This window comes from Lycium ferocissimum, chromosome 11, assembly GCF_029784015.1.
Source record: "Lycium ferocissimum isolate CSIRO_LF1 chromosome 11, AGI_CSIRO_Lferr_CH_V1, whole genome shotgun sequence".
NCBI classification, from domain to species: domain Eukaryota; kingdom Viridiplantae; phylum Streptophyta; class Magnoliopsida; order Solanales; family Solanaceae; genus Lycium; species Lycium ferocissimum.
In genome coordinates, this window is record NC_081352.1 from 53,394,116 (window position 1) to 53,415,838 (window position 21,723).

The 21,723-nt window shown below is 37.0% G+C and overlaps 1 protein-coding gene across 1 annotated transcript; it reads left to right on the top strand.

The window, feature by feature from the left end:
• Nucleotides 1-5,840: 5,840 nt before the first annotated feature.
• On the top strand, nt 5,841-7,070 carry LOC132037279 (pectinesterase inhibitor 3-like). The gene is made up of 2 exons (XM_059427775.1): nt 5,841-6,294; nt 6,563-7,070. Exons 1-2 carry the CDS (start codon nt 6,117-6,119, stop codon nt 6,952-6,954), a joined length of 570 nt encoding a protein of 189 aa, XP_059283758.1. The 5' UTR covers nt 5,841-6,116; the 3' UTR covers nt 6,955-7,070.
• The last annotated feature ends 14,653 nt before the right edge of the window (nt 7,071-21,723 follow it).

A 21,723-nucleotide genomic window follows, 5' to 3' on the forward strand; every position in this document is an offset into this window, starting at 1 on the left:
AGGTGAGCTATATAAAACTTTTAGTGAGAAATGTTTTGATGGTTTAAAAAGATTATTATGCACTCAATGAAAACAACCCACCTCACTATAATATTACGTATTTTTTCAAATTTTTTTTCTTTCATTGTCTGAGGATCACTCTCTTTAATATTAGTTCTGTACATTTTTTGTGTCAAGAAAAGAGAATTACATTTATAGGGTTTTGCCAATCCAATTAAATTGATCTAAAACATGTTATGAATCCCTAAACATTTGTGACATGATTATTTTATCCTAAAATATAAAGATTAAAAATTAATAGGTCAAATAATTAACTAAAAAAGATTAGTTAGCATACAATTAGTATAAATAATTAATAAATAAACAATTAACTAACTAATCAACTAATTAACAAGTTATTATCATATATTTAATAAATAAACAATTAAGTAAAATCAAAAAATTAATAAATTATTATGTATATTTAACAAATAAACAATTAATTAACTAATGAAACCTTCAATTAAGAAATTATTAACAAATAAACAATTGGCTTAACAAAAACTAAATAAATAATTAGCCGATCTAACAACTTGTTGGGAAATAGCTAGTCTAACAATTAATAAATACTTGAACACGATAAATCGAACAAAAGAATAATATACTAAATAAACAAGCAATAAATAATTAATAATAGATAAACAAATTAAAAAAAAAAAAAATTGGGAAAAAAAATCTCTCCTCAACAAAACTTTCTAAAGGACTACATACGATGTTGTTGTGTTTGCCCAAAAACACACAAAAAGAAGTCCAATCCTCCGAGAACATCCCTCAAATATGAAATATATTTTCCTTTTGGAAAAAGTAAAATCAAAAAACTTTTTTCCTTCAAGAAAAATAAAATCCTAGAATGAAGGTGTTTTTGAGTTTTCAAAATTATTTTATCTTTCTTTTTTCTTGTCAAGCCGACAAGTTTTCACAAATCCCAAATTTTAATTTTTCTTTTTCATTGCAAGTCTTAATCTTCTTAAAATCTTTAAACTTGAGACGCTTTGTAAAAATATCATAACTTGATCATGAATATTGTTGGAGTTTTTGATTTGACAAGACAATATGCTTGATCATAATACACCAAATTATCAGCGCGTTTTGGAAGAGGTTGGAATTTTGCAACTTATCGTTAATGTGTGAGTTGGCGGGTGTTAAACATATACCGCATACAATAGTTATGGAGTATCTATTCGAATATCTACTTACTTGTCTAGCTTAGTTACTTGCTTAGTTAGCTCGGCCTTAGTCATTAGCTTAGATATTTAGTCGCGTTAGAAAGGCGATACAGCCATGCATTTTGCGGTACACTTGGTATATATGTGACCCATCCGTAATTAGCAGAAATTTAGTGCGTGAACATTGCTCTCATTTCTCCATTAGGTTTTTTTTTTTTTTTTGTCTTCGTATCCGTCACACGCAATTCTAATATGGTTCGTTTTTTTTTTATCTCTTTGCAATTTCTCAATTCAATCGAAGATTTTGGCCATTACAACCAATAAATCCAATCGAAGGTTTTGCGCGTAAAATTAGTGCGCATTTTACACAAATCAATACGATAGAGCATCACAGTTAACTTTATTGCGCATCTAACTTTTGTAATTTTTATTTTTATGAGTTATTTTGAAAAAATCTCACTTTTATAGATTATTTAGGTTGAACGAACTCCAACATTTATGGGAGGAAAGAGGGGCCATTTCGATGCACTGTTTCTCTGCAACTCGCACATGCCCTGGCCTACCCATTTGAAAATAAAGTGAAAATGGAAAGACATGAAATGGACCATCACAGTGTTTGTGCCACTCCTCTCTTTTCTAACATTTGCTTTCACATTCTCATCTTAGATACAAAAGGAAATAATCTTAGGATTGCATACAACTGCGAGTCGTTTGATAGCCGGTTAGTATTAGGTCGATATTAGTAATGTAGGAATATTAATTATGCATAAATTATTTTTTTGGATATTGGTTTGTTATTTTAAAGTTAATAAATATTACATGCTTCTTAAAATTAATTTGTTTACAATTAAATTAAAATATTATTTATTTGAAAAATATTAAAATATTAGATTAAAAAACTACATAAAAATATGGTTTACAAAAGAAAAGTATTTAAGTGAAGAATGATAAGAGTAATATTGTCATTTCAACTTTTTATTCATGTATTAATTATTACATTTTCCAGATATACGAAGAGATCATAAAATAATATGTGAGATTTGGCATAATCATGCACCATATGTATTGGACAACTTATGCGGTCTTAACCAGTAGCTTAACTAAATACGACGGATAACACAAATGCCGTAAACAATGGATTAATTTTATACAGTATTGTAGTATAACTCCCTCTATTGATTTTGACAAACCTTCATGCAAATGCGGACAAGAACCGACTTATAAGTTTCTAATCATTAATACATGAATAAGATTACCCTATCCCATCTAGTTTCCCTACTAATGGCTACAAAGTCAAAGTGGTATAATGGTTATTAACTCGATCATATTAATACGTTGTTCATACCATCTTTTAAGTATAATCTCATTTCTCGTTCATTCCTTGTCTAACCATGGGTATTGTTCATAAATGTATATACACAATAGAGTAATAATTAGGACTTCGAGTGAAGGTGAAAAATATAATACTGTACTTGAGGTGAGCTATATAAAACACTATAGTGAGAAATGTAAGTTTGATGGTTTAAAAAGATTATTATGCACTCAATGAAAACAACCCACCTCACTATAATATTACTCACATTTTTTCACAATTTTTTTTTCTTTCATTGTCTGAGGATCACTCTCTTTACTCTATATTGCTTCTTACATTTTTTTGTGTCAAGAAATGAGAGAATTGAACTCTATTTATAGGAGAACTTGCCAGCGACGAAACCAATTAAATTGATCTTCAAAACATGTTGCACCCTAAAACATTTGTGACATGATTATTTTATCTTGTTGGCATTGAAATAGGTCGACAATGGCGTCACTAGTAATGAAGCCATTCGGTTCTTTGAATTAAAAGGCATAATCCACCTTGAAAAAGTTGTCCCTACATGATGATAAATAGGGTAACAGAAAATATATTTGTTAAAAAGCATAATATTATAATATGGTTTGGTGTGTGTGCAAGTGACCACTCATATTAAAAAAGGTCCTACTACATTTAAAAAAAAGCATTAAAAACTTTTATACAACAGAATAATCTCCTTTGTTATCCAACATAAAGTCCAAGACACAAATTTGATCCAAAGACTACTCCACACATATTTGTTGGCTATCCTTTGGAACTGTACAAGGTTCTAAGTTTGAAAAAAGGAGATGTCTTCGTGAGAATATTTTAGATGTCCTAGTTCAAATTCTTTTCCTTCGATTGTTAATCGTCTCTAGTCCTTTTGTTTTTAATAATGGCACGCTTTGAGGATAGTGTCATTCCCGATTTAGTTATGACCAAATATGGAAGATTTGTATTTTCCTTTTTGGAAAATCACCATAAACATCCTTCCATACAAGGAACAACACCCTTATGGCAAAGTCTTTGCCCTTCCTCCACAACAACCAATGGAAGATTTGTATTTTCCACACAAAACACCACATCATTTTTTTTTCGCTTTATTTATTTATTTATTTATTTTTGGTTGACAAAAAAACTTCGTTATCATCAAATTGGTTGCTCTTGATTAAAGTGAGCCAACTCTTAAACTTTGTCTTCAAGATGCCATGAATGTCGAAGCACTTTATGCTAATCATACATGGGATTTAGTTCCATTACCATTGGTCGTAATCGGGTTTATAAAATTAAACATAAAGTATGGGAGTGTTGAAAGGTTTAAAGCTAGACTTGGTTAAAGGTTACACACACAGATAAATCGAACGACAAAGAAAATATACTAAAGAGGCATAATATTCTAATGATATGATTTGATCAATTGATATACATATGAAAACTAATATAAAAGCATAAAAATTATTGGGAGAAAAATCTCTTCTCCAAGTCAACAAACATTGTCATCCAAGGATCAACATTCTTTACATGATTACTTGTTATTTTATAGTGAAAAGGGTCCAGGGTCTTCAATTTTCTAGATGTCCAATAATTTTCTCCATGACAAAAAATCAAGGACCTTGGAAGGCTGCATACTTCAAATATGAAAGATTTATATTTTCCTTTTGGAAAAAGTAAAATCAATTGTGAGCTAAACTCTTTCCAAACATTTCCTTCATCCTACTTGAAAAAAAAGTAAAATCTAAATTTGGTAAGAAAATCGACAAGATCCAAGAAATCCTAATATGTTGCACCTTAAACAAGATCCCACATCTTGGGCATCTTCATGACATGATTATTTTATCTTTCTTTTTTTAGTTTTATTGGGTGATAGTCCCGCGACAAGTTTTCACAAATCTCCCCCTTAATTTTAATTTTTCTTTTTCATTGCAAGTCTTAATCTTCTTCAGAAATCTTTAAACTTGAGACGCTTTGTAAAAATATCAATAACTTGATCATGAATTTCATATGTTGGAGTTCTACCTTCTTCTTGACAAGACAATATGCTTGCTTTGATCATAATACACCAAATTATTGGCGAGCGGCTATGCGGATTTATTGTCAAAGAAGAGAGTTAATTTTTGCAACTTATCGCCAATGTAAACTGACTTCATTCTTTGCAGCTTCATGTTAATTCATATACCGCATACAATAGTAGCACCTTTTGGGGTTAAACGGTCAAAATTTAACCAGACATTGTACGTCACACTTGGTCCCTATGTGATAAATAGTTGCTGTCCTATTTTCTTTTTAATTGTCCCATTTTTTCGGATTGGCTGGTATTTCGAAGATATAGCCAGTCCATAATTGACAAGTGCTAACCTGCCACTGCAAGCTAGGTAAAGGAGAGAGCAATACAGTGCTGCTTTCCATGTATCCTTGTGCTCTTCACAGTCCAGGGGCGGTGCATTCACTTCGTTCCATTTTAATTTTGTTTCCCGGAATTAAACTTACTCATTTTATGACATTAGTGATGCCTTAACGTAAATGTGTTTCAATAATTGTCTTATTTAGAGTAGAATCGTACATTATAATCTCAATTAAGTTGCTCACAGCCCCCGACATTAAGCCAAATTTTCATATCCAAGCCAACTATAACAAGAAATGAAAAGAAAATAATTCAATCACTCAAATGACAAGTGAATCAACAAATTGTAGGTTTATAACAAGTGAATCAACAGCTAGAAGTTGATAACAGGTGCATCAATAAATTGAAAATTTATGACAAAGACATTAACAATTGAAAATTGTATCAACTACCGAAGAGAAGTACTTTATGATATCATGCGAAAATGAAAATTAATGACAAATACATTATCAATTGAAAATTATATCAACCACCAAGAAGAGAAGTGCTTTATGATATCAAGTTTAATTTGAAAAGCATTGGAGTGATCAGGTGCTAATTATTATTATTATTATTTTTTAAATGAGGCATATAGAACTTTGAAGTAATCTCTTCAACAAGAAATCGTTTCGTCAATGTGTTTCTATAGTGGAAAGGAGAAAAACAAAGATACCAAAAGAAGAACTTCCCCATTTTGTTCAAAAGAGATTAATCAGGTGATAGTTAGCAATAACATGTTGACCAAATTAATCCAGTGAATTTATGGTTTGGGGTTAGGTCAGATTAAGCGAGTTAATTAATGTCCCAACTACGTGATACCTTACAGTAAATGCGTTTCGAATCTCACATGACAATTTCATGAGTACAGTTGCCCACTCTAAATTAATCTCTTAAGGACAATATCACTAAAATGAGGATGGGAACAAACCAAATAAATTGCCTGGTTCTTCCCTCCAATATTTGAAGGCCTATAAATGCATGCTCATTTATTCACCAACCCCTATAACAATTAAAGAAATCACAGCTAACCTACCTTGCCCCTTTCTGTTTTTTTTTTTTTTTTTTTTTTTTTTTTTTCCCCTCATAATAATACCCTTTCCCATTGCCCCCTACCAACAGCCTATAGCGCACACACACTCACAAAAAAACCTTCAAATTTTATCACAAGAAATCAAGAACCCTTTGTGTAAGCTAAGGAATGATGAAAACTTTACTTGTTGCTCTTTTTCTCCTCCATCTTTCCCACTTCACCGGTGCGAATAAACCAATAAGCACATATTCTTCTTCTTCTTCCAGTGAAATTGTCCGCACATCTTGCGTGCACGCCACCTATCCCACAATTTGCATCAGAACTCTCTCCAGTGCCGGCTCTAAAGGTTAGAAAATAAGGCAGGTGCCTTAGTCTCCCAAATTTGAGGGACCCCATTTTCTGTTAGCAATAATATATAGGATCATAGGTTTTCCTAAAAAAAAATATTGAGTACTTATTTATAGGAGAAGTAAACTTTTGCCTTTCAAAAATAAGTTTTTAAGAAATATATTACTAATAACTTTGTATATAGACTTTAAGGCTTATGATTAAACTTTAACTTTAGGCCATTAATATTATTGAGCCGCCTCCGACTGATCTCTCTTCCTACTCAGCCATCAACACTCCCCAGGATTTAGCTCAAGCCGCCGTGAAAGTCAGCCTTTCTCGGGCCCACAAAGCGTCGGGTTTCCTTTCCCAGCTGAAAGTGGAAAGCAAGAGAGAAAAAGGAGCACTGAGTGATTGCATCGAACAGATGGGAGACTCCATGGACGAGCTTAGCAAGACTCTATCAGAACTGAAGCATCTACGTAAAGGGAATGCATTCAAGTGGCAAATGAGTAATTTGGAGACGTGGGTTAGTGCTGCTTTGACTAATGAAGACACTTGTCTTGATGGGTTTAAGGAAATTGATGGCAAGGTTAGGTCTGATGTGAAACGCAAGGTTACAAATGTTGCTAGAGTTACGAGTAATGCACTCTACCTCATCAACCAACTTGATCATTAATTCCGTTGATTAATACTGTATTTTATAAGTTAAACAAGTATTAATGGTGCAATTGTAAGGTAAGATTGTCTAAATTCCAGTTTGGTCCTATTCTTGTGGCTGATTTTACTAGACAATTTGTCTCATTCTTGGCACGACTTACGATACATAGCACCAATTATTAGTTTTTTAATTTATTTTATTTTTTTGGGATATTTCTTGCTTAACCATGTTGGATCTTTCGGATATCGACCCAATTTTTGACCTGTTCTAGGATGGGATGGGCAGGTTCAATGAGGAGTGGATGGGGTAAATAAGAGACCATTTTGTGGATATAGCATACCTATTGTGTCGGCCGTGTAAATAATTGTTCATAAAGTTTTAAAGAAGACATATATATTCAGGTAAATGTTTATATTAAGTAGGGGTTAGACTTATTTAGAAGTTAGAAAAGAGAGCCTACAAATGTTAAAGCAGTTCAAATTACACTTAGCTGTAATAAAACTTACATTGGTCAAATATTATGCTACTAATTAGTAGAAGTGTGCTAAAATGTGCTTACACGTCCTGAATAAAATACCTGTCGTTTCATTAATCTACACCAAACAAATGAATGAGATATATGTGTCATGCGTATAAGAATTCTATGATTATGATTAAGTGATCATATAGTACATAATAACTTTATTTTGTGCTTTTAATATTCAAACTTATTTAATTTAGTATAAACACTTGGTTTAGCTAAATATCTAGCTCACTAGAAACACAATCCATGCATGTGACTTCTAGAGTCCCATCTCAACACAATAAATGTGTTTCTTTCTGTTCCGATTATTTCGCGAAACTGTCCCAAATGCAACTTTCGTTTCCAATCATATTAAAATTGACGCTACAAAAAACTACTATCTTTCCACTAAATTTCCCACCGGAAAAAAAAAAAACTAAGTAGTAGTGTTTTCACACAGAATTTAGGAAGCTTCTCACCGTTTTAATGGGAACCTATTTCTCACCATGTGTTTTTCTAGTGAGCTGGTTCGGTGGGAATGAGGTGGAAAAGTTATGTTTTATAAAGATAAATTTCTCACTGAATGTCGGCGGAAAAAATCTTTATTTTTAATAGTGGGGCTTCTGCACGCTAGCATGGTTTCTTCTTTGTTTTGTGGTAAGTTTACTAGTAGTAATACTTAAAAGACGAACCATGGGTTGTTGGTCGAATTAATGTTATGTCATGTGAACTTGGGTGGGAGGTGTTCCCTTTACAACAAAAAATAAAGACTCTGGAATGTACTCGAACCAAAAATTAAATTCGTCGTGATACCAAACCATGAGATTAAATGGGTGGGATTAGAGGCAGCTAAATTACTCGAGGTGCATAGTTTTGCATTTTAGACCCTACGCCTCGATTATAGAAATTCTAAGAATAATCTTATTTTGTTGACGATATTGGTTCCGAGCCAAACGATTTAGATGAACACTCATGCTTTAATTTTGGAACTATTATGCATAAATAGTATTGTCTACATAGAAAGGTAAAAGCGTGACACGTGGCGTATTAACAGCAGGACATGTGGCAGCTCAGGTAAAGGCATTATTAGTCATTTCATCAGAACAGGATAAAGGTCTCCAAGTCTAAATCGGAGGAAATCTGTTGAGCCGGTATTGCCACAGGATGTCATTGGATCGGGTCATTAAATGAGGAGGATACAGCTTGCAGCCGTTACTCGATCAGAGCAAATCCGATTGAAATGTTACGATTAGGATTGAATGAGCATTTAAGACTCATAATTAATCTTAATTATCAGGTAATCACAAAGAAAGGGCTGATTCTTGTACTATCAATAGAAACATATTATTCATGTTAAGGTCATCAGATTTCCAAGGCACAATACAATATTCTTTACAGTTTCTTACTTAAGCAATATATTCAGTTTTCTCTTGCACTCATTTTTTGTCAATACGGTCATCAAGCTTCAACTAGGAACGGGCTGACTCCAATTGAGAGAATCACTCTGGCTAAGCTATTTAGGCTCTTTACTTTTATTTATTTATCGTTCTGTTGTTATTATTCGGTTAATATTTATTTTATCACAAATCGATCCATGTATCCTTTAAACCACTAACAAATTCAACTGTACCCTTTTCTGGGGTAAACAGTTTGGCGCCCACCGTGGGGCTAAGGCTAATAGTGGTGATTTTTTTAAATCTCACCTGTTTCGTTTGAAGTTTTTCTTGTGACCAGGATTTTATCAAGAATGTCTGGGAGCCAGGATCACAACGTTGCTAACAACAACAACCTGCGAAACAACTTAGGTAACAATGAAAATGCTCCAATCCTTGATCCAGTGACTAGTGAAACCAAGAATGAGCAAATCGTTTGGCCTCAAGGATCCAGAAGGAACAACGTTGAGGATGAAGCAGAGAATGTGGTACGAGTCGCCAGGACTGATTTGGACAGAATATTTGATATGTTGTACAAGCAACAACAAGCGATTACGCAGTTGTAGGAAAAGGATAACGGGACAAATGTGTCAAATAAGGATGTTGAGTCTCGCACCGAAGGTCGAGGTGATAGGAACGGTAAAGGTTCGGAATCAAACGAATCCTCTGAGGTCAAATTGCTCCAGGATCTCAGTAGCCGTATGGAAAAGAACGAAAAGAAAGTGGACTAGATTCCTGGAGCACTGCCGATCTTGAAGGGTCCGGATTCCAAGAAATATGTTTAGTTACCATTCCCGCCAAGTGCTGCTCTGAAGTTGATCCCTAAAAGGTTCAAATGCCAGACCTTCCAAAATATGATGGGATCACGGATCCACAAGAACGCGTGACGGCATATACGTGAGAAATCAAAGGCAACGACATGCAGCAGGATGAAATTGAGTCGGTTATGCCCAAAAAATTCAGTGAAAACACTGGCCAAAAGAGCTATGACTTGGTATCATCATTTACCTGAACATTCTATTACGCCTTTTGCTATTCTTACAGGTGTATTCATCACGGCTCACGCCGGGGCGGAAAAGGTGCAAGAAAGGAAGGCCGACATATTCAGAATAGCCCAGAAGGATGACGAGTTGCTGCGAGAGTTCGTGACAAGATTTCAGAAGAAACGACTTCTCTTTCCCGCAGTACCAGATGAATGGGCGGCGGAAACCTTCACTAAAGGCTTGAATCCAAAAAGTTCTAGTGCGTCGCTGAAATTGAAGGAGAACTTGTTGGAGTATCTGGCGGTGACATAGGCAGATGTGCATAACAGATATGAATCAATGATACGGGTAGAAGATGATCAGTCCGAGCTTCCAGCTGGGATTGCAGGAAGAGTTAAGGGACGTGAAAAGTTGAAAAGGGTAGCTGATTCAAATTTGAAGGCGTTAAAAGATAGATATAAACCCTATGAAGCTCCAGAGCGGTAAAAATCCCGATCGAATCGAAGGCAAAATAATTGATCCTTTCCATCCCAGAGAAGTGTTGGTGATAGGCTTATGATCGCGGACTGCGCAAGTAGAGGATTGCAAGATAAGAATGTCGCTGGGACTTCCTTTGCTAATAATGTTGATAGTCCCAGCTTGTCCGAGTATAATTTCTGCATAGATGCGGCTAAGTTGGTGTTAGCGATTGGATGTATTGAAGGTGCCAAATTCCCGAAAGATATCTGAAAAGATCCTAACCTAAGGGATCAGAGGTTGATAGATGCATACCATCAAACGCACGACCATCGGACTGAAGATTGAAATCATTTGAAAAATGAAGTAGCCCGGCTCTTAAAGCGAGGACACTCGAGAGAATTCTTAAGTGATCGGACCAAGCCGAATTACAGCAAAATAAGGATGCAAATAAGCCTGTGAAACAAGTTAATCCACAACATGTTATTAACATGATTATTGGAGGTGTAGATGTTGCAAAAACCACCATTGTGGCTTCAAAGAAAATGAATGTGTCGTTGACTAGAAAGAAGAGATCGAGGGATTACTTGCGGAGTGAGGTGATCACTTTCAATCGTAAAGATATAGAGAATATTGCCCATCCGCACAATTTTGCGTTAGTAATTTCTGTTAACATTAACAAGTTTCTTGTTAAATGTATTTTGATTGATCTAAGTAGCTCGGACAATATAATCTAATGGAAGGTGTTAGAGCAAATGTCTTTACTCGATCAAATTGTTCCGGCAGTTCGAGTTCTGAATGGTTTCAACATGGCGAGTGAAATGACAAAAGGGGAAATCATCCTGCCAGTTGATGCGGTCGGAACGGTGCGGCTAAAGAAGTATTATGTCATAGACGGAGTAATGAGATATAACGCTTTATTTGGTAGACCATGGATACATGATATGGAGGTTGTGCCATCAACACTGCATATGACGCTGAAGTTACCTACTCCGGAAGGGATTAAGGAAATTGGGGTGGATCAACCAGCGGCTGAGGAAATGTTTGCAATTGAGGGAACATTGGGGAAAAAAAGCTAAGAATAAGGAAATATTGGATAAATAGCAATTATAGAAATCGTAGGATATAATTCTGAAAAAGCTAGAAGAAGCATCCTATGAACTTGGAGAAGTTGGAAAGTGAAGTTGAAGATATTGCTGAAGAAGAAGATTTATGTCGAGTTCCCAGATCGTTTGTAGTACCCGATGACTCGGATGAAATGAAGTCGACCATAGAGGAACTCGAGCAAGTGGTCTTCTTCATCCAATGGCCCGAAAGAAAGGTATACCTGGGCACCGATTTGACTCCGGAGCTCAGGATTAAGTTTATTGAATTTCTTAAAGCTAATACAGACTGTTTTGCATGGTCCCATTTAGACATGACAGGTATACCATCGGAAATCACAACTCATAAATTGAGCCTGGATCCAATTTTTTTGCCAGTAAAGCAGAAGTGGAGGCTCATTGCAGAGGTCAAAAACAGGTTTGTTAAAGAAGAGGTAACCAAGTTATTAAATACTGGTTCTATCCGAGAAGTTGAATATCCTGAATGGTTGGCAAATGTGATCGTAGTGCCTAAAAAAGGTAATAAATTTAGGATGTGTAGAGATTTCAAAGATTTAAGTAAAACCTGCCCGAAGGATTCTTTTCCTTTGCCTCACATTGATCGTATGATCGATGCTACGGCAGGGCACGAGATGTTGAGTTTTCTAGACGCTTACTCCGAGTATAACCAAACAAGGATGAATCCTGAGGATCAAGGGAAAACTTCCTTTAATACTAAGTATGGAACATATTGTTATAATGTAATGTCATTCGGTTTAAAAAATGCCGGGGCAGCATATCAACGACTAGTTAATCGCATGTTTGAAAAATAAATATGTAATCTATGGAGGTTTATATGGATGATATGTTGGTTAAGTCCCTGCAAACAGGAGACCATTTGAAGCATTTATAGGAAACGTTTGATGTCTTCAGAAGTACAACAAGAAGCTGAATCCGGAGAAATGTGCTTTTGGAGTAGGCTCGGGCGAGTTCTTAGGCTTTCTAGTATCAAGCAGAGGGATTGAAATAAACCCGGATAAAATTAAAGCTATTGAAGAAAAGCCCACATTCCAGAAGTCATTGGGGATGTGAAGATGGTGCAAAGCCTTACTGAAAGGATAGCTGCCTTAAGTCAATTCATTTCCAGGTCCTCGAAAAAATGTCACAAATTCTTTTCACTTTTGAAAAAGAAAAAGGACTTCGATTGGACCCCGGAATGCCAACAAGCATTGAGAGATCTGAAAAAATACCTTTCTAGTCCGACGTTGTTGTATAAACCAAAAGCAGACGAACAATTGTTCCTATACCTAGTCGTATCAGAGGTTGCTGTAAGTGTTGTACTAGTCCGAGAAGACCAAGGTACGCAATTTTCAATTTATTATGTAAGTAGAACTCTAGCTAGTGCAGAAACTAGGTACCCCCATTTAGAAAAACTAGCATTGGCATTAATAACTTCAGCTAGAAAATTAAGACCATATTTTCAATGTCATCCCATTTGTATTGTAACAACCTATCCCTTAAGAAATAAATGCATAAACTTGAATTGTCAGGTACGTTGGCTAAATAGGCTGTTGAAATTAGTGGGTATGATATAGAATACAAGCCCCGAATGATAATAAAATCTAAAGTTTTAGCCAATTTCATGGCAGATTTTACTCCGGGTTGATTCCGGAAGTAGAGAAGGAGCTTATATTAGCTTCAAGGGTTATAGCGGGAGTTTGGACCTTGTTTACGGATGGTGCATCCAACGTAAAAGGGCCCAAACTAGGAATTATGCTTAGAACACCTACGGGTGAAGTCATTAGAGAGGCAATATGAACTGTGAAATTAACTAACAATGAAGCCGAGTATGAGGCTATGATTGCAGGTTTGGAATTGACAAGAAGCACGGGGCTGAGTCAATCGAAGCCAAGTGTGATTCACTCTTGGTAATGAATCAAGTGAAAGGAATCTTCGATGCAAAAGAAGAAAGAATGCAGAAGTATTTAGATAAATTAAGTATTAATACGTCGGTTCAAGGAATGCAAGATAAGGCATATGACTCGAGAACAAAATGGTGAGGTGGATGCCTTGGCAAATTTAGGTTCATCGGTGGATACTGAAGGTTGTAGGCACCGAGAAAGTGGTTCAACTCTTAAATTCTGCCATAGATAACTGCCACAGAGAGATAAATTCCATAAGCTTGACTTGGGACTGGCAAAACAATTATGTTGATTACTTGAAGGATGGTAAGCTTCCAATTAATCTGAAGGAGTCAAGATCGCTTTGTACGAAGGTTGCCAGATATTGCATAGTCGACGGTCAATTGTACAGGAGATCATTCTATGGCCCGTTGGCAAGATGTTTGGGCCCTGAAGAAACTGATCATGTAATGAGCGAAGTACATAAAGGGCATTGTGGAAATCATTCCGGGACAGAATTATTGGTACTAAAGCTAATTAAAGCCGGATATTATTAGTCAACGATGGAGGAAGACGCCAAAACATTCATCCAAAAGTGTGATGAATGTCAAAGGTATCTCACATAATTCATCAACCGGTAGAATTGTTGCATCCGGTCCTTTCACCTTGGCCTTTCATGAAATGGGGAATGGACATTGTGGGATCATTGCCAGCGACTCCCGGTCAGGTAAAATTTATTTTGATTATGACTGATTATTTCTTTAAATGGATTGAAGCGGGGACTTTCAAGAAAATTAGAGAAAAAAAAGTCATTGATTTCATTTGGGATCATATCATTTGTCGGGTCGGAATATCGAAAGAGATCACTTGTGATAATAGGCCACAGTTCGTTGGTAGAAAAGTCACGGAGTTCTTTGATGGACTCAAATTAAAAGGATTGTGTCTACTCCGTATCACCCGAGTGCAAATGGTCAAGCTAAGTCAACGAACAAAACGATCATTCAGAATCTGAAGAAAAGGTTGGCTTCAGCAAAAGGAAAGTGGAGAGAAACTTTGTAGGAAGTGTTATAGGCATACAGAACCACACCGAAGACTAGCACTGGAGAAACTCTATTTTCTCTGGTATATGGTACAGAAGCGTTAATTCCGATTGAAGTGGGGGAACTTAGTTTGAGGTTCACTCATACCACCGAAGAATCAAATGATGAAGCTATGTCAATGAAATTGGATCTAACAGAAGAACACCGTGAAACAAAGATTCTTACAAGTCGTGGCTCAAAAGCAAGAATAGAGAAATATTACAATCAGCGGACAAATCTTAGACAGTTTCAAGTAGGGGATTTGGTCCTCCGAAAAGTAACTCCAAATACTAAAAATCCTAATGAGGGGAAGTTAGGTCCGAATTGGGAGGGACCCTACAAAGTATCAAGAGTCACGAGAAAAAGTTTGTACCAATTGGAAGATGAAAACGGGCAAAAGTTGTTAAACAATTGGAATGTCAGTCATCTGAAATGATATTATTGCTGAAAGGAAAGAAAATGACTGAAAGTTCATTGAAATAAATTAGGACGAATCAAGACTGAAAACAAGTGTTGCACTCTGTTTCCCTTAGACCGATTTTTGTCCTAAAGAAAAAAAAAGTTTTTCCGGCGAGGTTTTAATGAGGCAACAAAGGAAAGCGTGTTACTATCAAGAAAAACTTGGGACTGTACGGAAATTGACAGTCTATCATAGCATATGAATTTTCATACTTCTAACACAAATACTAGGGGAATACCCTCGAATAGAAGTGTTTGGTTTATGAAGTTTAGTTTATTTTTTGCAAGTTTAAGGGGAATGAAAGATCGAAAGAATCTAGCCCCGATGCTAACTTTTTGTAAAGACATAAAGGTCGAATGAACCTTCTCTGAAATTTCATGAAGTATGAATAAATGTTCATTCGAATTATTTCCTCCGAATGATTGTGTTAAATTCTATTTATTCGAGATTTTTATTAAATGCGTCGAGTCTTCAACTAGGGACTGTCGACGTGAAAAGAGGTCAGAATGAAATTTGAATCTTTCATTTGAAAGGCGTTATACCGTCCAGAATAAAAAATAAATAGAATCATGCTCGAAGTAAACAAGAGACATCTTGTTTACAAGCATAAATAAAGGCCTAATACATTTATTTAAAAATTTGCAGGAATTAATTCCAAATTAAGTTTAAGCGAGACGATTGCCTTGTAAGAATATCTGAGTAAGATAGCAAAAATAAAAAGATAAAAAGACTGGTAAAAGTCAATCGTAATTAGAAACTAGGAATGTTCATTCATAAAAGACCGAAATGGTCTGGAAAATTACAAAGATAAAAAAAACACACGCAAAAGCGAAAATTTAAAATAAGTGAATCACTCGAATTCACCATCTAAGTTTTCGGGGTCAGAGTCATCGAGGTCATCCTCGGAGCTTTAAGCTGCAGACAGTCGTTGGTAGGGTTGAACCTTGAGTTTCTTGGCCTCAGCAATCTTTGCATCCCAATCCCTGAAGACCATTTCGAGTTTGTTGTTGGGCAAACCTATGAACATTCCACTTAGTGTGTTCAATCCTTAGACCAGATAAGGCCTTTTCAGCTGTCAAGTCAGCGCGAGCCTGATCCAAGCTAGTTGAAATTTCTTCGTTCTTCCGAATGGAGGCATCAAGATCAGATTTTAACTAAGCAATGATGCTGACTTGCTGGCGATTCTTGGCTTAGGACTGCTGCAATCTTTGTTAGAAATTTAGAGTAGCATTGGCTAGCTCGGATTTCCATTCTTCATCAATCACGGAGAGCTCATTTTTTAGTCTATCAACCTTAGCGGAGATAAATATTTCATTCCTTTCTTTGAGAAATAGAACCTCCCCATTGAAATCAAATTCACTTCGGAGGCCCTCGAGGTTATTGAAAAGTTGATTAGCCTCTTTCTCTAAAGTGTTCTTTTCACTCTGAACTCGCTCAAGATCTTCCATGGCGCAGGAATAATCGTTCTTAAACTTGATCAATTCAGCTTTTACTGAGGGAAGCTCTTCTGCAGATTGATTATTTCTTCCTCAAGTTCTTGCCTCAGATGAAGAATCTCTCTTTCTTGGGCATCCAGCTGAGCCATCAAATCATCATTCTCTTCAAGACAAAGGCGTAAACCCTCAGCGGTCAAAATAGAAGACTGCGTAAAAAAAGTCGAATAAAGTAAAGGTGAAAGAAGTACACAAAGTTAAACCGAAGAAATGTAAAAGAGAAACTTACTTTGTTTGATGCATGCATCCCTTCGTTGATTAGACACTTCCATGAGACCCCGTTCATCTTCTCTTTATCGGACTTCAATACCAGAGGCTTTAATAGCATGCAACTCCAACTGGTCAACTCAGAAAATTTGTATCTTCAAGGACATAAATAGCTAATGTTTTGTGCCGGGTCGGATCCACGCTTAGTGCAAGAAAAATATTCACCAGATTGGCACTAGAAGAAAATTAGCTCTTTGTCGATCTTGAAAACGAGGGAAGTCCCTGTGGAATTTTTAAGTGCTTGAAACCAGAGGTACTCACAAAAGGCTTCGGGTCCCCGACAGTTCCGGGCTCCTCGAAATATTGATGAAGGTCATCTAGACCAGTCGGTGAGGATGGAGAATTTGATGAAATGGCAATTGGATTTGCTGCCGGATTAGCTACTGGAATAGGAGTTTGCGCAGAAGAGGCTCTTACCCTCTTAAAAGGAATGTCATCGTCCGTTTCCTCCTCATCAATTTCCACAATGTCTATAGGCCCTTGTGTGTGTGTGTGGGGGGGGGGGGGGGAAGAGCCTTAGCTGCTTCAGTTGACTTATTGATTGCTGCGCTAGATTCGGAGGGAGCAGTTGCTCTCGGCTTTCTTTTCCTCTTAGGCGTCGATGGAGAAGATGATACGGAAGGTGGTCTAGTAGTCATTTTCTTCGGGATTGCAGCTTGAGAGATTAATAGAGATGAGGATTCTAGATCTAATTCAAGGTCATCCATGACCCTTGGAATAGAATATCCCTTCGAAAGACCTGATAAGTGAAAGAAAATTTAAGTTAAAAAAAAGGGAGGGAAATAAATTCTTCCAATTACCCTGGGCCAAGCTAATTATGATTGGTAGCCTTCCATGGGTCTTTGGAAATAATTTTCCAAGAACGATCGACCTTGGTTGAAATGGCCAAAATGGCCCGAACCCACTCATGTAGCTGCAGAGAAGTCAAAAAGTTAAAAAAAATATATAAAAAAAGAGGTTACGAGTTAAGTTCAATGTCTCTGCAAAAGGTATGTGAGTTGCCGGAATGATCTCGGTAGTCAGGACTGCTACGAAGTGTTTTGTCCAACCTCGCTCATAATCTTCATCAAGACTGGAAATCTCCAACTAGTCAACCCAGAAAATTTGTATCTTCAGGGACATAAATAGCTAATGTTTTGTGCCGGGTCGGATCCACGCTTAGTGCCAGAAAAATATTCACCAGATTGGCACTAGAAGAAATTGTCTCTTTGTCGATCTTGAAGATGAGGGAAGTCCCTGTGGAATTTTAAGGTCCTCGAAACCAGAGATATTCACAAAAGGCTCTGGGTCCCCGGCAGTTCCGGGCTTCTCGAAATATTGATCAAGGTCATCTAGACCAGTCGGTGAGGACGGAGCATTTGATGAAATGGCAGTTGGAGTAGCTGCCGGATTAGCTACTGGAATAGGAGTTTGTGGAGAAGAGGCTCTTACCCTCTTAAGGGGAATGTCATCATCAGTTTCCTCCTCGTCAATTTCCACAATGTCTATAGGCCCTTGTAGGGGGAAGAGCCTTAGCTGCTTCAGTTGACTCATTGATTACTGCGGTAGACTCGGAGGGAGCAGTTGCTCTCGGCTTTCTTTTCCTCTTAGGCATCGATAGAGAAGATGATACGAAAGGTGGTCTAGTAGTCCTTTTCTTCGGGACTGCAGCTTGAGAGATTAATAGAGAAAAGGATTCTAGATCTAATTCAGGGTCATCCATGACCCTTGGAATAGAAGATCCCTTCGAAAGACTTGATAAGTGAAAGAAAATTTAAGTTAAAAAAAAAGGAGGGAAATAAATTCTTCCAATTACCCAGGCTGCTAATCGTGATTGATAGCCTTCCACAGGTCTTTAGAAATAATTTTCCAAGAACGATCAGCCTTGGTTGAAATGGCAAAATGACCCGAACCCACTCATGTAGCTGCAGAGAAGTAAAAAAGTTAAAAATAAAAAAAAAGGTTACGAGAGAAGTTCAATGCCTCTGGAAAAGGCATGTGAGTTGCCGGAATGATCTCAGTAGTCAGGACTGCTACGAAGTGTTCTGTCCAGCCTCGCTCATAATCTTCATCGAGACTGGAAATAATAGTGTTTTTCCCCCGTTTCAGAAGAAGGATCATACCACCTCGGAAAAATGTGGGAGTATGCAATCGAATCAAATGATCCAAGGTAAAAGGAAGCCCAGCTTCCGTGGTCAAAAATCAAAGGCATGCTACTAGCCTCCACACTGATGGACCAACTTGTGCTAAACTCACGTTGTAGGTGTGGCATAAGTCCAAAATTAGGGAGTCAATCGGAGGGTTAAATTTGAGAGTATAATGGTACGTATAGATGTTGGAGAAACCTAGTCGGAGAGTAGGGATAGATTCATTGTCTGACGGGAAAATAATTTGGGAAATTACCTTCCCAAAATTTGGCTAAGGAGCAGCAGTAGAGTCATCTTCCAGTAGCATTTCCCAACTACAGTCTTCCCGGACTTATTTCCCAAAGTCAGGTGAAATAGAGGAAGGATAAGCTTCTACTGATGCCCCTCAATCACCTTTCGACTTAGCCATACTAACTGCGAATTCTTTAGAAAAGTAAGAATGAAGCATGTCGAAAGCTCTAGCTTCAGAAGTTCCGTCGGCACCGGCAGTTGTTGACGGAGAAGAAGTAGGAGAAGAGTTTCTTATCAAAGTAGAAGCAGCGTTAGTACTTTTCTTGGTGCCTTTTGCCATAATGGTAAAGATTCAGTGAAAGAGTTCTGGTAAAAGAGGTGACCGGAAAGATGGTTGTGATTGGAGTTGATCGGAAAATTTTGAAGAGGTTTTGGAGAGTTAAAATTTTGAGGTTGAAGTTAAAGTAATGAAAGTGAAAATGGTGGAGAGGTTTTTATACTGAAAGTTGTCATCATTACGGTGACGCTTCGGGAACCCGCACCACTTCAAATTGACAATTAAAAGTTGACACGTGTCCGGAGTCACAGTGTGACAAGACGTGTGTCAGAATATGGTGAAGTGGAGACAGTTTGCTTTCCCGCTTAATTCAGAATTTATTGTTTTTTGAAAAAAGTGAAACTTCCAAAAGAAGTTACCGATACAATTGTCTTGGTTTGTTATTGATTCCATGAAGTTAATTCCGAAGGATTTGTACATAAGCAAATCGTAGTCAGATAAAAGATGAAAAAATAAAAACGGATGCACACATTTAAAAAGGAAGTTTGATAGCAAGACAGCTGACATGTCATAAATCTATCCAAATCTATTACTAAAGTTAGGTAAAGATTTCGATTAAAACACTAGACAAAGAATGAAAAAGAATTTAAAACTATTTTCCTTAGAATCTAAAGCATTAAAAGAAAAAAACAAAGGCTATGGAGCAATTTCAGTTGTCTTTCTCCTTAGGTTGAATAGCCCTAGAGTTTTCAATGACTTTCAGGGTCATTTCAGCAGCCTTTGCTTTGGTCTTTGACTCATGAAGAGATGAGGCACGGTCAAATCCGGGAATGCTAGCTTCTTCGAAGGTTTTCCTTCACATCTCGAGCATAGATAAGTCGTGATGAAGACAGAGTTTTTTTACGCTGGATCTTAAAACGATCACGGGAAACTTTGACACTAACGAGCTATTCTAGAATGTTGGCAATTGCTGCTTCCAGTTCAGCATTCTTGTTTTGAAGACCCATGTGAGAAGTGGTCATGGATTGGAGGAAATCATTCCGTTCCCTTAAAGAATCGGTTCGCATCATATAAACGCATTGTTAGGGAGGCTTCGAGAAAGTTGAAATCCTTGAGATCAGACTTCAATTTTATATTTTCAGCCTTGAGGCGCTCGTTTTCTTCATATAGGCTTATCTCTTGTTGGGATGGAGTAAAGAAACGAGCGATTTCAATGGTTGAGGTTGCGGTAGCATTTTCCTGGAATATATATGTACCTGAAGAAGAACGTCGGCCAATTGAGGCAGGGATGACTCTAACTTGGCGACAAAAGATTTAAGGGTGATGATCCCGAGGAAGCTTAATCTTGAGTAGCAGAATTCTTCGAAGTTGACCCTTTTATTAAGGAACTTAGAGGATTTGAAGGTTGATCAGTAAAGGGAGCCATGTGCTCCTTGGATGATTTATCAGTCTCGAAGTTTTCAGGCATTAGATCATTAGCTTCATTAATCTACTCATCTTCATCAAGTTTGATTATTGGGGTGATGCATTCAGTTGAGTTCGATTCGGTGCCTTTGAAAGTAGACGTCGGGCATGTAGTTGAGATCTGATACCAATGAAGGGGTAAAAGCTTCTTTTTGCTTACATTTTCAGTTGAATGATTCAACTTGTTCTGCAGTAGCATTTCGGGAAGAAGTCTTTTTAGGAATTGGGTTATTCACTGGGAGACCTTTAAGAAGGGTGATGTTATAAACACACTAAAAAGTGTTAGCAGGAAAAAAAATGGTGGAAATAATTGGGCTTACCGTGATTCTTGCCTTTCCACCACTCGGAGGACATGGTCCACCAAGAGCAGGTTAGGTCCTTCGAGGCGTCAACCAATGCAACAACCATTCGAAAATTCTAATTACTAGAGTCCGTTCAACTGAGACCGCTATAAAAAAAAAGTTTAGTTTGCTGAGTCAAGGGAAAAATGAAACCTCAGTAAGGTACATAAGGATTGCAAACAGAAACTTACGAGTAGGATTCCATAATTCCGGAAAAGGTTCGGATAAAGAGAGGTGAAGTTGGTTTGTTCGGATTATGACGAAACGGTGCAGCCAACCCCGATCGTAATCATCTTCTGGGTCAATCAAACCATGTTTCCCCCGGGTGAATAGGTGCACCAGTCCACCTCGGATAACCTTAGGGATGTATAGATGAATCAGGTGGTCCAAAGTGAAAGAATCACTAGCTATGTTAGCCAGAAGCTGAATACAATAAACCAGTTGCCAAACCTGTGGAGCAACCTGTCCGATACAAATTTTATAGTTTCGGCAAAAGTCCTTGATTATCTGGGGAATGGGAAGAGAGAACCCTATGGCGAATGGATTAGTATACACCATAGAGAAACCATCTACTTGATGGTTCATTCTCATCCCATCGTCAACATGAACTACGTCAATATCATCATTAAAGTTGCAGTCTTTTTGTACAATAGGAATCGTTTTTGCATCTATAAGCAATTCAATTTCTGTAA

Bases quoted from the DNA above. Each gene is read 5' to 3' on its own strand.
- LOC132037279 (XM_059427775.1), top strand. From the start codon at position 6,117: ATGATGAAAACTTTACTTGTTGCTCTTTTTCTCCTCCATCTTTCCCAC. The intron at 6,295-6,562 runs GTTAGAAAATAA...CTTCCTACTCAG, and splicing joins CTCCAGTGCCGGCTCTAAAG to CCATCAACACTCCCCAGGAT.